A 17,401-nucleotide genomic window follows, 5' to 3' on the forward strand; every position below is an offset into this window, starting at 1 on the left:
AGGTGAACATCCCTATTCTTGCCCTTTTTGCTTTTCTTTTTACTTTCCTTTCTTTTTCTTTCCCTCCTTTCTTTCCCTCCTTCCCTCTCTTCTCTTCTTTCTTTTCTTTTCCCTCCCTCCCTTCCTTCTTTCCTTCCCTCCCTCCCTTCCTTCTTTCCCTCCCTCCCTCCCAACCTCCCTCCCTCCCAACCTACCTACCTACCTACTTCCTTCCTTCCTTCTTCCTTCTTTTCTCTTTCTTTCTCTCTCTTTCTTTCTTTCTCTCTCTTTTTCTTTTTCTTTCTTTTTCTTTTTCTCTTTCTTTCTCTTTCTTATCTTTCTTCTCCTCTCCTCCCCTCCCCTTCCCTGCCCTGCCCTGCCTTGATCTGCCTTGCCCTGCCTTCCCCTCCCCTCCTCTCTCCTCTCTCCTCTCTCCCCTCTCCTTTCTCCTCTCTCCTCTTCTCTCTTTCTCTCACTCTCTGTCACCCAGACTGGAGTGCAGTGGCACAGTCATGGCTCACTGCAACCTCAACCTCCTGGGCTCAAATAATCCTCCTGTCTCAGCCTCCTGAGTAGCTGGGACAACAGGCATGTACCACCATGTCCGGCTAATTTTTGTATTTTTTTGTAGACCCAGGGTTGCCCCAGCTGGTCTGGAACTCCTGAGACTCAAGCGATCCGCCTGCCTTGGCCTCCAAGGTGTTGAGATTACAGGCGTGAGCCACCATACCTTTATTTCAAAGTGCTCTGCATCACAAAATGCTTTCTAGCCAAGAGTGCACACAACACACCAACCAAGGGTAGGAAGGTAGTATCATTCCTTATTCCTTCTTAAAATACCTGCTTTACGGGGCTATTGTAAGAAGTGGACAATTCGTATGATGACAGTAAGTAGTCAGCCCTAGCCTGGCGCCTGCTACATATTAAGTGCTCAGTACATGGAACCTATTGTACCATAGTGGTGAAACCATGTTATTTTCAAACACAAAGCAGTCAAAATTATACCCAAAAAAGGAGAGGAGAGGTGTAAGAATAAAGCATTTTGAACCCATTGCAAAGGCTTTCCCACAGGTAGGTGAAAATAGTCACATGGGTAAGAATTTGGGTCCCCGCAAGTTGGGCGCAGTGGCTCACACCTGTAATCCCAGCACTTTGGGAGGCCGAGGTGGGTGGATCACCTGAGGTCAGGAGTTCGAGATCAGCCTGGCCAACATGGTGAAACCCCATCTCTACTAAAAATACAAAAATTAGCCCGGCGTGGTAGTGAGCCCCCGTAATCCCAGCTACTCGGGAGGCTGAAGCAGGAGAATCACTTGAACCTGGCAGGCGGAGGTTGCAGTGACCCTAGATCGTGCCACTGCACTCCAGCCTGGGTGACAAGAGTGAAACTCCATCTCAAGAAAAAAAAAAAAATTGCCTCCCCCCCACCACCACCATAAACCCAGCCCCTGTGACACCTGGCAGTGGGAAGCGGGGTGAGAATTTACCTCTGAAACTCTGAAGCCCGCTTCTGCTGTTCCCTGCAGGTCTGGCACCTTCCACGCTCTGTAGTTTCATTTCTTCTTCGTCGGGGGTCTCAGGAGTTGGAGCCGAGCGGAGACCCAGGCCCACCACTGTGACGGCAGTGCACTCTGGAAGCAAGTGACTGGCCCTGGAGGTGGGGCCCGGGGGCGGGGGCAGGGCCGGGGAAGGGGAGCCCCAGGGTCGCCAGTGCCGCGAGCCACTCCAGCGAGACCCCACCTTGCATGGTGCCCCTTCCTGCATAGGACTGGAAGACCGAAGTTTTTTTATGGCCATATTTTCTACTGCAATTCTGAAGTGTTCATTTCTCACAAACTATACTGACTCGAGGGGCGCTGATTTCATAGGATCTGGTGCTGTATATACGAGTCTTGCAAAGCTCTAACTGAACGGACCTTCTTATTCCTCTCCCCCAACGCCATCGTTTCCACTCTTCTCAGTGTAGGTAACCGTCTATGGTGTTTTTTCATTAATGACAAAAAAAAAAAAAAGGTTTCAACTGGATTATTTAAATATTGGTAAATATTGTGCATTAGGGTTTGTTTTTCCTTTTAAGAAGTATGTCCTTTGTATCTCTAAGTTACATGACCTGTATCATTTCCTCTTTAATAGTAGTTTTATGTTAACCTTTAAGAGATTTGTTTTTCCTCCAAGGAGAATTTAAAGGTATTTTTAAAAATTCTAATAAGAGGATCAGCCGGGTGCAATGGCTCATGCCTGTAATCCCAGCACGTTGGGAGGCCAAGTCGGGCGGATCACGAGGTCAGGAGATCAAGGCCATCCTGGCCAACATGGTGAAACCCCGTGTCTACTAAAAATACAAAAAAATTAGCCAGGCGTGGTGGCACATGCCTATAGTCCCGGCTACTTGGGAGGCTAAGACAGGAGAATTGCTTGAACCCGGGAGACGGAGGTTGCAGTGAGCCGAGATCGTGCCACTGCACTCCAGCCTGGGAGACAGAGCAAGACTCTGTCTCAAAAAAAAAAGATCTAACAAGAGGATCAAGAATCTGTCTCCGAGGCTAAGAGTGCACTTCACCTATACTCCTTCTCTTTGTCTCCTCTTCCCCGGGAGGAAGGGCCCCCAGTTCTGCGAGGCTCTCTTCTCTGCGGGGGGCTTTGGTAGAGAATCTGCACAGAGCCTTTGCTGGCAACCCATCCAGCAGAATCCACACCCACCAGAGACCCTAGAGGCCTCTTGCCATCAGCAATCAGAAATAAAGAAGCCTGCTCCCCCGAGACGCAGGGCTCAGCTTCACAGGCCAAACTTGCTGTGAGTGAGATGCTCACACTGCAGAGATGCAGGGCCCTCCCTTCCAGAAGGAACCAGCTGCCGTGCTGTTGAAAGGGGGCCCACACACAACCCTCACTTCTCACGAGAGCTGACAGATGAAAGCTCAGCTATGCAGTGTTAAAAATCATCTCTTTCTCTGTGGTTTTTAAAAAAATGCATTTCTAATCTTACACTTCACATGGCCTCCAACGCAAAGTTCTTTCTCCACATTTTTACCCTCTTCTCATATGAATGTTTTCCAAGGGAAGGGAGGGAGGGAAGCAGCCTTGGGAAAGGATCCATTTCTGGTGGTAAGGAGAGGGGGCCCTGCCAGGCTAATAGGACTTCAGCCACCACAGAGGTGACCAAAGACCACCTCCGCCAGGCCCAGCCGGTGCTTGCAGCCCTCCCACTGGTCAGGGGAGTCTAAAATCAAAGACACATGGTGATGGGGTCACCAAACGCCCCGTTTGCCCAAGACTGAAGGATTTCTCAGGCTGTGGACATTTAATGCCAAAACCAGGAATATCCAGGGCAAAGCAGGCCGTGTTGTTTGCCCTTGTAGAGCCAGGCAGTGTGTGGCCCAAGGAAAGCTATGTTTCATGGAGGCTTCCAGGAGGCTGCCCTGTAGAGCCAGGCAGGTGGCTTCAAGTGCCAGTTCTGCAAGTGCCCCCGCTTCAGCTCTCAGGCCCATCCGATGCCTCGAGCTCACTGGGGTGTCCCAGCAGGTCTGCCTCATCACGACCCATAGCTGCTGGCTATGTCCTCATGCCCTCTTCCTGTGGCTGGTCAGTCATGGGAAGTCCTGTTGGTTGAGTCATCTTTGTCACTTCTACACCTTTGACTGTGCACAGGCTGAATGTTGAGTGATGCCCCCCCCGCCATGCTCTCAATACACACACACACACACGCACGCACGCACGCACGCACCCACCCACACACACAATGTTATTAGGCATAGCAGCTCCGTCCTGCTCCCTGAGAATGGCAGTGCAGGCACAGAGAAGAACAATTGGGAAGACGGGCAGCTGGTCTACCCTGTCCCCGCACGCTTCACAGGCACTCCACTGCTTGGCAGGAATTCTGCATGGCATCTGCCACACATGCTCACAGGGTGAAAAATCAAGCTGTCACTCTGCTAAATATAAAAACCCTGGAAAAGTCTATAAGATGACATTAGACCGAGTTAAGAAGCAAGTGTCACCTGAGTTGGCCATGCAATGAATGAATATTATAAGCAGTATTGGAGAACTAGGCTGTTGCTTACTAAGAAGTGTCTTGGAAACATTCGAGTTCATACAGTGCATGACAAAGTAATAGAAGGCTGCAAGCACTGAAAATGCACCCAAATCTGGTACCTAGGATGAGTACATGAATAGTGATGAATAGCCCTATGTGTTGTGTGCTATATACAACCATTTGCATTCAGAAAGCAGCATTTGAAGCTGAGTTCCGTTACTGGTGATTGAAGTATTTTCAGGAGCGGATACATGTGGTGCATGTTATATGCACTTAGTTTGAAAGTATCCCTCACCTGAAAAGTGCAGAACCTCTGAAAGGTGAGCCGTGGTGCAGGTGTCCCCCTCGCTGTTCGGGTCGGTTCTTGGCCGCGCTTGGCCTGTCACACGCCAGGTCTCAACAACATCGTGCGAGGAGACAGTGACTGGTTTCAGCCCAAGACTCGACTGTTGAGCATGACGTCAGGAAGCCTGTACTGTCCTGATACCACCAGGCTTGGGTTAATTTCCTATTGTTTTAGAAAGAGAGGAGCTCTTGTGCTTTTGAGAGAGCTCTCATGGTAAAAAGAGGTTGTCTTTGCACTGCGCTTGGTATGATTTGTTTTCTTATAAAACAGGAAGAGAACCTAGAATGTGCCTTTCGTGAAGGTCTGACAAATGGGGTCGCAGAGTCCTAGGACCCACGCCGAGGTCAGATTCCACCCATAGAGGCTGAGCATTTCTACGTGCACCCAGGGTGCTGGGCTGAGGCTAAGGGTGGACGCAGGGACCCCATCACAGCCTTCCTTCCTGAGCCCAAGTCCCCCATTTGGTCACTATCCTTTCTCAGAACAAGTGGATTCTCTTTTCCTCACTTGGAATATTCCATTTTGAAGTAGTGGCCTGGAGTGGCCTTTCCCTCAGCTGCCTGTCTGGGCTCCCTGGCTTCCCGGATCTTCATCTCATACGTGAGGCAATAGGAGGAGTTTCCATTCATTGAGACAGTGAGCGGGCACCAACAGGCCAGCAGCTTGGCCCTCTTCACAGAGGTGGCCTTGGAGTCTGGAGTCTGGGCAGCTCTCTGCCTCCCTACGGCTCTGCTTCCCAGCGGGCACATGGGTCTGGAGCCTCAGAATGAAGTGGTGCAAAGGTGCAGGGCACACCCAGGAGAAGCGCCATGACCACCAAAAGCCCTTGAGGAGAGGCGGGGTTGCTGTGTTAGAGAAACAGCAACCCCCAGGACCATGCAAGGCTCTGGCAGTGCATAGTGGCTGATTTTCACCAGTTCCTCCTGCCCCTGCCTCTGTCGGAGACTAGAAAACATTCTCCCCCTTCAGGTCTTGTTTTGAAAGAAAAGAGCTATGGCAAAGCGTGCCATACAAAATTTAAAAAAGGAAGAGTGGCTTTGCATTCTTGACCATGGCCACAATTCTGGTCACTTCTAGCATCTGACCTTGAGAACGGGGTAGAGGCTCTGAACCACCGCTGGCCTTTGAGAGAGTCTCACTCACCAGCTAGCTCTTCGTGTAGTGTCCAGGGCCCCGGCAGTCAGGATAGAGCGAGCAAAAGAAGATGGACAGGGCGCAGTGGCTCACGCCCGTAATCCCAGCACTTTGGGAGTCCAAGGCGGGCAGATCACAAGGTCAAGAGATCAAGACCATTCTGGCCAACATGGTGAAACCCCATCTCTACTAAAAATACAAAAATTAGCTGGGCATGGTGGCAAGTGCCTGTAATCCCAGCTACTCGGGAGGCTGAGGCAGGAGAATCGCTTGAACCTGGGAGGCAGAGGTTGCAGTGAGCTGAGATCGTGCCACTACACTCCAGCCTGGGTGACAGAGCAAGACTCCGTCTCAAAAAAATGGCCATGCTGGCCAAGGCTGGGCTCGTAGGAAACATCTGTAGTCGGATGAAAGGACTCTGGCCTAGGGAGCCCCGGACTCGGTTTACCTACCCCGTACTCATCCCACTTATCTGTCTCCCCTAGTGTCCAGCATGCCCCGGATGAATTATAGATGGGAGGGACACAAGCCAAGAACAGGCGCACGGGGTTGTGGGAATGGGGGGAGCCCAGGTGATCCCCTTTGGAAAGTGGATTGATCCGCTCCCCTGTGGAATGACAGCTTAACCTGATTAACCCACTGGGGCTTGCTATTTAATGAGCATTTTTAAACAGAAAGGAAAGATGATATCCCAGAGCAGGTAGACTTTATTTTTGAAAGCATCATGGCCCCTCACCCCTCCGTCTCCCCCAGAACCTTGGCCAGAATTGAGTCTTCACGTTGGGGAGGCCACACTGGAACCATTGCTCTAGGGCTGAAGGTAGAAGTAGGGCCACTGCCGCAGCTTCAGCCAGAGCACTCGCTGCTTCGCAGAATTTAACAAGCGCACGACTGGGATTCCTTTGGATATAGGAAAAGAAGGCAAGCGCGGGCAAAGGGAAGCTCCTCCCGTTTTTCATAAACAGAAATAAGATGTCCTCTTTCCCAGGTTTGCACAATCACTTCTGGCAAATGAATTGAAGGTCCTCGAATTCAGCCAGTGCACGAAACCTTTGCATGTTCTTCTGAAACTGTACTTCTTCCCCATTCTGTCTACCCACACTCTGCGAACTTTGCCTTTTCCTTAAACACATTCCAGACCAAACACTGTTCAGTTTGTTTAAAAAAAAAAAGATGTATATACCTGTATGTGATCCACCACCCTTTTGAGGGGCACCTGGTCCTAGGTTGGGGCTGCAGGTGTGCCTGACATTTGCAAAAGGTATTCCAGTCTTTCGATGTTCCGAATTGAAAATGTGGAGATAGAAAAGCTCAAACAGACTCCTAAAAGGAGGGTTTCTTTCCTGAAGACTCCAAGAAAATGAGTGTGCAGATGAGTTAGCTTGACAACCTCAACTCTGGGGAGCAGGCAGGCGGTCTGAGGAAAATAAGGGCCCACGCCCCACTCACCTGGCACCTGCTTGGTGGTCCCGGGGCATCACGGTCTGCAGCTCTGGGCCCCCAGCCCCACTGTGAAGTCAGTCCTGCATGCTGGCCGAGGCCCGGCCACCTCCCGATGCCTCCAGAGTCAGTGGGAAGGAGTCAGCCCTTCCCAGACTCCCCCGCCACCTCCAGCAGGAGCAACTCAGTTTGTGGCTCTGGGAGCTCCGCTTTTGCAAACCCAAAAAGGCTGTGCATTTGGAAGCCAAACGCTCAGCATGCGGCTGCCGAGTCTGGTTTTGTGGACAAAGCAAACTGTGGAATGGCTTCTCGGTGTCTGTATAAAGGGACAAACGGTTGCATTCACCCTTTGTACTATAACACCGCTTCTGCATTCGCCATATCCGTTTTTTAACCTTTTTGTCTCGGGGAACTTCTCATTCGATTATTATGTCTTCTGATGATTTGCCATGTTATTTTACTTAAAGGTGATTTTATTTTCTTATGGACAGGAAAAAAGAAAATGAGGAGGAGTTGGTTTTAGTCTTAGAGATAAGACTTCAGCAGGGGCTCAGAAACCCCAAACTCTAGTTAAATTGCTTCTCGGAGGAAAATCTTAGTCTAGACAGATTCAGATTCCCAGGCTCTCCTGGAAGCCCTGCACTTCGGGGCACATGGTTGGCAGCCAGGCTGCGAGAGAGCTAAAAAGGAACAAGAACATCAGCTTGGATGTTTGTCTCTCAGCCCTGACGCCTGCCACTCTCCTTCCCGGGGCACTTGGCCCCATCAGAGGGACGTGAAATGCTGTCCAAATGGTGGCAGAAATGCAGCGACATTGCATGCAGCAGAGTCTTTGCTTTGAAAGATAGGGCGCCATGTTTCAGAGAACATTTATCTTAGTCCCACGTTCAGGTGAGAAGACCTCAAAGGTACCCTCTGTCCAGAATAAACATTGGAACAATCTCTCAATTGGCTTTTGTCACTACACGTAATGTAATCTCCCTTCTTTCAGCTCCCCCAACAGTGAGCATGCTTCCCAAAAAATTACAACATCAAAACCAGGAATGTCCCCGCATCTACTATTACCAGGCTTGCAATTGGTTCAATTTTCCCATAAAAACATGTTTGTCCAAAAGAAGGGAAACTGTGAATTTATTCCATGCATGTAATAAACTCTGCAAGAAGTTTAACCCACATAGGTTTGCGGCACTGCAAAATTGTTCATGGGTCTATGTAGCAAATGATTCTCTGCCTTGACAATCATGTATACATATCAAGATTTCTATCATAATGAGATTGATGACTTCTTGTTTTCCTCCAATAAAGACAATTAATCACCTTCAGATGTTCATTTCCTCTGTAATGAGAAGGTTGTGGAGTTTCAGTGTCTCTACCTTTCCTCTGCTTCATGAAGTTTGGATTTGAAGGAAGGAGTTTGAATGGAGACCCCCCCAAACTCATGCAGTCCCCCTTAAATATTTCAGGTCACCTCCCCAGTGAGCAGGGAGTGGCAGGGATGGGTGAAGGGATGGTACATCGTGCCTTTGAGGGTGGGGACAGGTGCCCAGGTTCCATGATCACTGGACAGGAAAGCTCCCCCTTTTCCCTGCTGCTGCAGAAGGGGGCTGGAGGTGAGCCTGGGAACTCAAATCGCACTAACTCGATATTCCTAAGTCATGTGGAGGAAAAGCCAGTGCTGATCCCCAGGAAGCGCCTCTGAGTCGTGGGTGGCTTGGTAGCCTCAGGCTTCAGCAATACACACCCACATTCTTCCATTTCCTCGGCATAGCCTGTATGTTCAGTGCCCAAAGGAAGATTCTTTTCCAGGCAGAAGGCTGGCTGCTGTCTTTTGTGGGGGTTTTGGGGAGATGCAGGAGGAGGAACTACAGTTCATAGGCCATCAAATGTATTGTGGGGCTCAGGTCTGATGGTCAGACAATTCTTCCAATCCAAATAGGGATTGTGTAGGGAGAAAAAAATGAATTGGACATGTGTTATAGAAATGTAGAATTAAAACTGTCCCACATAGCCAGCATCAGATGAAAACAGCATGGGTGGGCCTTATTGAAAAAAGGCTATGAGCCCAAAAGAAACCCAGTGCCCACTGTCTGATGTCGAGTTCTTTTGTGGTTGATTCTTGCTTCTGTAGCCCAGACCCTAATGATGAGTTGTATCAATACAAAGCTATCATTCAGTGGGTGAATACGTGATGTCGTTATTGCAGGTTTTATGGAACATAACATTTTGATGGCAAAAAGGAGGTACGAATCGTGTACACCCAAATCCCCCTGACTCTCTCTGCCCCCAAGGAGGGTGACTATGCCATCAAAATCCTTTTCATAGGCTGGGCACAGTGGCTCATGCCTGTAATCCAGCACTTTGGGAGGCCAAGGCTGGCGGATCACGAGGTCAGGAGTTCAAGACTAACCTGGCCAACATGATGAAACCCCATCTGTACTAAAAATCCAAAAATTCGCTGGGCATGGTGGTGGGCGTCTGTAATCCCAGCTACTCGGGAGGCTGAGGCAGGAGAATTGCTTGAATCCAGGAGGTGGAGGTTGCAGTGAGCCGAGATCGCACCACTGCACTCCAGCCTGGGTGACTGAGTAAGACTCTCTCAAAAAAAAAAAAAAAATTCTGTTTCATAGAGATAGATTCTGATAACAGAATTCTGTAAGTTCACCTGCATGTTGAGTAATTTGGCTGGGCTGGATGTGGTCTTAGGCATATGTATATGTTTGGCTTGGACCAGTGCTCTTTAGCTCAAGAAAGACTGAGCAAGAGGAACTGTGCCCAGCCTCATATTTTACATACTTGGTTGCAACACCTGTGCTGAGCCCCCAGGATGTGTAATTCCCAAAAGAGCACCCCAATTTCACATTCTCTTCCTAACACAGAGAGTATGTATGTGTGTATGTACCATGTAAGGGCTTCAAGCTAAGGGAAGTGGTGAGGTCTGATTTCCAGTCCATATCCTGCATGCCAAGCCATGAACCCTGGCTCGGGAAAAGATGTTTTTTTTTTTTTTTTTCCCATCCAATTCATACAAAGGCACTGTATGGGGGCCTGCTGGCTTGGTGCGCCCAGCGGACCTTGAGCATTGGGCTGTGAGCTGTGGGCCAACGGCAACTTTTTATCAGGTTTTCAAAGCTGGAGAGACCTTCAGCTAAGAGCTCAGAATCCAGCAGGCTCTGAGGGAGTTCATCTGGCCTCTTGTGTAGGGATGTGTGAGTTGAAGAGTGTATTAGCCTTCAAGAAACTATCACTAAGGGGCTGGCGCATATAAAAGCAGTTTACAGAGTTCGTTAGACATCACACTGGAGAAAATGGGTCGGCCTCCCCATCTCACTTCACCAAGAAACCCAGGAAGTCTTGCCTTTCATTCAGGACGATTGGCAGCAATGACATGAGACCTCAGTGCCCTCGGAACCCACGATCCTCCCTGATCTATTCCCCCTACAGGCTCCCATCAGTGCCCTTCCACCAAACACAGTCATAAGCTTTCATTCATTCATTCATTCATTCCCTCCTTCATTCACTCAACATTTGTGAACACCCCTTATATCCAAGGGTTTTCGTTCATGCTGAAAAACACCAAAGTCAATCTGACATGAATCCTACCCACGAACACTGCATAAAACAGGAAGCACTTGAGTTAAGCCTGGGAGGAAGGGGAGAGTTTAGACAGGAAGGATTGAATACGAGCAATGTGAGGGAGAGCTTAGAGGCTGGGAATGCAGCATTCAGGCGGGCTAGTCCATCGTTCATCCGGCCAGAGCAGAGGGTGGGAGGAGGGAGAAAGGTGGGCTGGAGGGGCACTGGAGTCATTGTTATCAGCAATAACTTCTGGAGCTAAAACCGTCACGTATTGACCATTTACTGTGTCCTGGACACTGTGCCGTGTACATTCCATTCAATGTCTCATTTCACCACCAGCCCTTGATAGGGAAGGCGTCCTGATTATCCAAGTGGCTTCGGAAAGGTTTGATATTTACCCACCTGTAGCTGTGAGCACAGTTGCAAATTCCTCCCTGATTGATTGACACCAAAGGCCATTCTGCTGTCTTGTGTCTGCTGGCTTTGTGCAGGTCACTGAATTCCAAACTATGAAATTTGGATTTTTTATTTATTAAGTGACTGGGAGCCATTGAAGGTTATTGAGCTGAGGAGTGACACATCAGTTAACGTTTGGAACAGCACCATTATTAGGGACCACTGTATTATCTTCAAGAGAAATGTATCTCCAGTAATAGCTCAGTCTGGTCTTACATGAAGCCCAGTAAACCCAGGGCCTGCCGAGAACATACTCATTACTGAGGAACTGGCCTGTTTATTTTCTGACGTCTGGTTCCATTTCTCAGGAGAAATATCACAGAAGCTGGATTTGACTTAGAGTCAGAGATGCAGGCCATAATGATAACACTGCTGGGTTTTGGCTTTTTTATTTATTTATTTATTTATTTATTTACTTATTTATTTGAGATGGAGTCTCACTCTGTTGCCAGGCTGGAGTGCAGTGGCACAATCTCGGCTTACTGCAACCTCTGCCTCCCAGGTTAAAGCAATTCTCCTGCCTCAGCCTCCTGAGTAGCTGGGACTACAGGCACGAGCCACCACGCCCGGCTCATTTTGTTGTATTTTTAGTAGGGACGGGGGGGTTTTCACCATGTTGGCCGGGATGGTCTAGATCTCTTGACTTCATGACCCACCCGCCCCGGCCTCCCCAAGTGCTGGGATTGCAGGCGTGAGCCACTGCACCCGGCCTGGCTTTTTTATTTTTAAAGTTAGGCTAGCCCCTCATCCTGATGAATAACTCCAGCAAGTCCAGTGCGTGCACATGGAGGTTCATCGCTGACTCGCAGCCTGCCTGGCATCTGCTTTTCTCTTCCAGATTACCCTCAGAGCTACTGATTTATTTTTAAGAAAGTGTCTCAGATCTCTTGTGTTCTTCCAGCCTCCCCTGAGAGGAACTTTATTTAGCATGAGCTCATCTGCCTGACTCTAGAAAGGCTTCGGGGGCCAGGAAAAGGCAGTTGTTGGTCCACCAGTGAACCCTTTTTCTCTCGTCCGCCTGTGGGTTCCCTCTCTCTAATGCTTCCTTATCTTCAACATTATGTCTTCTTTCTTGAGCACGTCAGATCTAAATCTTTCTAGTGGGGGCTTGCTGGGTCAGGTGGTTTATATCAGCAAGTGGAGAAAAGCTCACGAGATACTGAGCTGCCAGTACCTCAACCCTAACCCAACCTGGCTGTAATCACGCATAAGAGTGCAGTGATCGGACGGGCGCAGTGGCTCACGCCTGTAATCCCAGCACTTTGGGAGGCTGAGGCAGGTGGATCAGGAGTTCAAGGTCAGGAGTTCAAGGCCAGCCTGGCCAACATGGTGAAACCCCGTCTCTACTAAAAACAGACAAATTAGCCGGGCGTGACTGTGTGTGCCTATAATCCCAGCTACTTGGGAGGCTGAGACAGGAGAATCGATTGAACTCGGGAGGCGGAGGTTGCAGTGAGCCAAGATCGTGCCACTGCACTCCAGCCTGGGCAACAGAGCAAGACGCCGTCTCGGGGGAAAAAAAAAGAGTGCAGTGACCGACTGCTCTAATGAGAGCCGGCTGGTTCCCAGCACGGACATGGGAAGACAGCTGACTTTTGCACTCATCTAGCCCAAGGGGCTTGTCACCGGGCGCCCCCAGGAAAAAGACAGTGCTTACTCCGGAGCTGACAAAGGCATTAAATAACCCTGCAGGTGGGAAGGACTTCACATCCCTCCAGCTCTCCCTGAGCAGAGCCCCACTTCCTCAGCTGTGCTCCCAGCAGGAGCCCTCCAAGCTGCCCCTGGTTCAAGAGCTGCAGCCCAGGGCTTCTCACACTTCGGCCCCGCAGGGATCTTGCTAGACTGCAGATTTTGATTCAGCAGCTCTGGCCTGGGACCAGAGTATTTCTAAGCAGCTTTCAGGGGGTGCCACAGCTGCTGATCCCTGCACCACACTTTGAGTAGCAAGGGACTCTTTCTGTGGTTCCCATTCCTGACCACATATTCCACTCATCTTGGGAGCATTTTACAAATGCTGAGGCCTGGGTCAATCGAATAAGGATCTCTGTTATCACATAGCCTTGAGCTGGGAGACAGAGCAGCTGCCTGGAAACCCCGTAATTTCCAGCTAGACAAATCTGAACTGCAACTGTAAGTGATAACCAGCCTTCCTCTAAGACAGTCCAGAATTAACTCTAGGCCTTCCAGGCTTTGTTTCAGCCAGAATATGGAACATCCTCTTGTCTGAACTAATCTTCTGCCCTTGCCAACCTTCCGGAGCCCTCCCGCTGTGCCTGCCTTCCGGAACTCATTGACTCCTCAGCAAAGCCCCCTAAAGTCTATGTAGGTGGAAAGGGACAGAGAGAAATGACCCCCAAAAGCAGGGAAGGACCCACAGATCTGGCTACTGATGGGGATCATCATAGACAAGCCTGCCCCTGGCCCATAATGTATGTCAATTACCACATGTTAGAACCACTGCTCACAGGTGCATTATAGAAGACTGATTGATTGGTTGATTGATTAACAGACAGCGCCATGTGCCAGCCACTGTTTTAAACACTCTTCTAATATTAACCCCTTCAATCTTTGTAACAACTCCATCAGATAAGTACAATTAAGCTGGGCACGGTGGCTCATGCCTGTAATCCCAGCACTTTCAGAGGCCGAGGTGGGAGGATTGCTTGAGCCCAGGAGTTCAAGACCAGGCTGGGCAACATGGCAAAACCCTGTCTCAACAACAAGAACAATAATAATAATAATAATAATAATACAAAAAATTTACCAGGTGTGTTGGCGTACCCCTGTAGTACCAGCTGCTCAGGAGGTTGAGATGGGAGGATAGCTTGAGCCTGGGAGGTAGAGGCTTCAGTGAGCCGAGATTGTACAACTGCACTCCAGCCTGGGCAACAGAGCAAGACACTTGTCTTAAAAAAAAAAAAAAAAGAAAAAGAAAAAAATATGTGATCATATCCCAGTTTTATAGATGAAGAAACTGAGGCACACAGAGGTGACATGACTTGTCCCAGGCACCACCACTAAGTGGCTGTTGTGGGTTAAATTGTGTCCTCTGCCATCGTGAAATTCATATATTGGAGTACTAACCCCTAATACCTCAAAATGTGACCTTATTTGGAAAGAGGGTCTTTCGGGTGGACTTTAGTCCAACATGAATGGTATCCTTATAAAAAATGGAGGTGGGGTAGGGAATTTGACCCTGAGACAGAAAACCACCCGGGGCTGGGGGAGGCCTGGACAGGGGGTCCCGCAGACATCAGAAAAAGCCACCCTCAGCAGCACTGGCTCGGACTTCAGTGCTCCACACCTTGAGGCAATGCATTCTGTGGGGGTTGTCAGACCCACCTCGTCTGTGGCATCTCATTAGGACAGGCCCTGGCAAACTAAAGCAGCGGCAGAGCCAGGACTCAGACCCTGGCCGTCTCAGGCCAGAGCAGGGGCCCTCGCCACGCCATGGCAGCAGGCAGTAGCTTTGGGTCCTGCTCACAGGGACCCACTCCATCCTTCTTCTTTCCTTCCCCTCGCTCTTTCTTCACTTCATTTTCTCCAATTTCACCATTTCTCTGTTTCCTCATTTCTTTCCATCCACGTTATCTATTGGATGTGTAACAAAATATTTAAAACGAAATGACTTCAAGCTACAAACATGACCTCGCAGCTTCTGTGGGTCAAAAATCGATGCACGTGGCTGGGTGCCTCTGGCTCCAGGAAGCTCCAAGGTTAAGGTCAAGCTGCTGTCACTGGGGTTGCCACATCCCAGGACTTGGCCAGCACTGAAGGCTCTGCCTGCAAGCTCACTCTGTGTCTGGGGACAGCTTTAGGTCCTCTTGACTGTGGGATCAAGGGCCTTGGTCTTTCGTTCTCACTACTGTGTGCGCCTCTTCATAGCGCTGGTCCCTGTAAGGCAGCCTGCCTTCCCCAGCCCGAGTGATGCAAAAGGAAGGGGGTAGGTGGAGGGTGGGGGGAGGGAGAGAGAGAACAGGTACCCAGGATGCCAGCCAGTCTTTTTAAAACCTAATCTTGGAAATGATACCCCACTGCTTCTGATGTACTCTTTGTTAGAACAAAGTCATTACGTTCAGCCCACACTCAGGGGAAGGAGTTACTCAGGGCGGAAATACCAGGAACATGGGGCCCAGCAGGGGCCTCTAAAAGGCTGCCATCCTCACCGTCCTCCCTGTGTCTACGTGCTTGTGGCTGACCCTTGCTGATGGCAGGGGTAGGGGAGCCTGGGTTGTGGATCTGTGCTCTGTGTGTGCATGGTAAGGCCCAAACCACCCTGGGATAAAGCCACGTGATGCCAGAGAGAGCCAAGCTGCTCTCAAAGCTACATCTATCTCATGTCTTTAAAGTCTTTTATTTGCTATAAGAATACAGCACAAACACCAAAGCATTAGCAAACTTCCCTGAGGACACTTCAAGCTTCAAGAAACAACATTTCCTATGAATCCTGAGAAGGAGCTTTTAACTCATCAGAGAAAAAATAAGCTTCGGCCAAAGGCCTCCAATCCACAGGCACATCCCACCCACCAAAGGGTGTCAACACATGCTTATTTATTTATTTAGAGATGGAGTCTCACTCTGTCTCCCAGTCTGGAGTGCAGTGGCGTGATCTCAGCTCACTGCAACCTCTGCCTCCCGGTTCCAGCAATTCTCCTGCTTCAGCCTCCTGAGTAGCTGGGACTACAGGTGCACACCACCACATCTGGCTAATTATTTTTGTATTTTTAGTACAGATAGGGTTTCATCTTGTTGGTCAGGCTGGCCTTGAACTCCTGACTTCAGGTGGTCCTCCCACCTGGGCCTCCCAAAGTGCTGGGATTATAGGCATGAGTCATGGCACCCAGCCTGAGTGCCTTTTTAAAGAACATGAGGGTTCTGATGCTCCACGGGGAGGTGGGAACTGAGTCCTGTCCTGCAGTGAATGATTCTGAGAACCGTGGATGAAACCCAGGCACAGAGGCTGCTCGGAAAACAGCCAGTTAGGTTGGATTTCCCTGAAGGGCAGGGAAGCTCACAGGCAAAACGTGCAGCTGGACCCAATAGAGGTGACCCCACCCTCCCATGCACACGTGCAACGGGGTTTGCAGTGCCTGAAGCCCCTCTCCAGGAGTCATCATCCAGCCCCATGGCAGCCCACGAGGTGCGTGGCAAAGGCCTGCCTGTGTTCGGGAAGATGGGGCTCAGAGAGGGGAAGCCACTGGTGTAAGGGCCCCTCCGGCCCAAGCCGGTGGCCATGTAACCCAACGAGACAAGAATTGGCAGCAGAAACCTGGCCAAGCAGAGGGCTGGAAGGAAAACTAGAAGAAAAATATAAAGTGAGTGTTCACTGAGGCCTCCTGGGCCTGTCTTGCACATAGCGCAGCCTACGGCAGGTCAGCGCAAAGAGAGACAGGGGCCGACTGGGCTGTCTCTTCCTCACTATGCTCATGGCTGGACATCCAGCTCCTAAACCTCTGGCCACCCTCAAACCCAGCCCGAGCAGGTGAAAAACTTAGGCCTCTCCACTCGTTTCTCCCCGCCCTTCTCAGGTGAGGTGTTTTTTATTCAACAAAAATTTCTGGGCAAGGCACGGTGGCTCGGGCCTGTAATCCCAGCACTTTGGGAGGCTGAGGTGGGAGGAATGCTTGAGCCCAGGAGTTCAAGACCAGCCTGAGCAAACGTAGGAAGACCCCGTCTCTACAAAAACTAATTTAAAAATTAGCCAGGTGTGGTAGTGTGTGTGCCTGTAGTCCCAGGTAGGGGAGTCTGAGGTAGGGGACTCTCTTCAGCCCAGGAGGTCGAGGCTGCAGTGAGCTATGATCACACCACTGCACCCCGGCCTGAGCAACACAACGAGATCCTGTCTCTTAAAAACACGGCAAAACAAAACAAAAAAAGACACCTGGCCAGGTGCAGTGGCTCTCGCCTATAATCCTGGCACTTTGGGAGGCTGAGGTGGGCAGATCACCTGAAGCCAGGAGTTCAAGACTAGTCTGGGCAACTTGGCGAAACCCCGACTCTACTAAAAATACAAAAATCATTCAGGTGTGGTGTTTGGTGCCTGTACCCCCAGCTACTCCAGAGGCTGAGGTAGGGGAATCTCTTGAGCCCAGGAGGTCAAGGGTGCAGTAAGCTATAATCACACCACTGCACTCTAGCCTGGGCAAAAGAGCAAGACTCTGTCTCAAAAAAAAAAAAAAGAAAAAAAAATCTGAGGACCTCCTACGTGTCAGGCCCTGTCCTACTGTCCTAGGCACTGAGGATGGATACGGCAGTGGGGAACACACACACCCATCCCCCACTTCACTTCAGGTCTTCCAGACCTTTTCTATATGTTGGAGCCGTAGACACCATTAGAAGAGCTGGACTTTTGCGACCATCATCCTATACAAAGATTGTTTCTAGGCTGAAGAAGCTGCAAGTGAGCTTTCTACTTTCCAGAGGCAGGCAGTGCCAAA

The 17,401-nt window shown here is 49.9% G+C and overlaps 1 protein-coding gene across 5 annotated transcripts in view; it reads left to right on the forward strand.

Moving 5' to 3' along the window:
- CAMK1D (calcium/calmodulin dependent protein kinase ID) overlaps nt 1–8,254 on the forward strand; it is a 485,162-nt gene extending 476,908 nt beyond the window's left edge. For 4 of the 5 annotated variants that reach the window (XM_030819267.1, XM_030819268.1, XM_030819265.1 and 1 more), the window contains exon 11: nt 1,506–2,133. In XM_030819267.1, coding sequence (XP_030675127.1) covers nt 1,506–1,598 — 93 coding nt within the window. In that variant the 3' untranslated portion in view covers nt 1,599–2,133. Of the gene's footprint in view, nt 1–1,505 lie in introns of all 5 variants that reach the window. The other variant, XM_030819264.1, reaches the window with a different exon arrangement.
- The last annotated feature ends 9,147 nt before the right edge of the window (nt 8,255–17,401 follow it).

The sequence above is a fragment of the Nomascus leucogenys genome, chromosome 9 (assembly GCF_006542625.1).
Source record: "Nomascus leucogenys isolate Asia chromosome 9, Asia_NLE_v1, whole genome shotgun sequence".
Lineage (NCBI taxonomy): Eukaryota > Metazoa > Chordata > Mammalia > Primates > Hylobatidae > Nomascus > Nomascus leucogenys.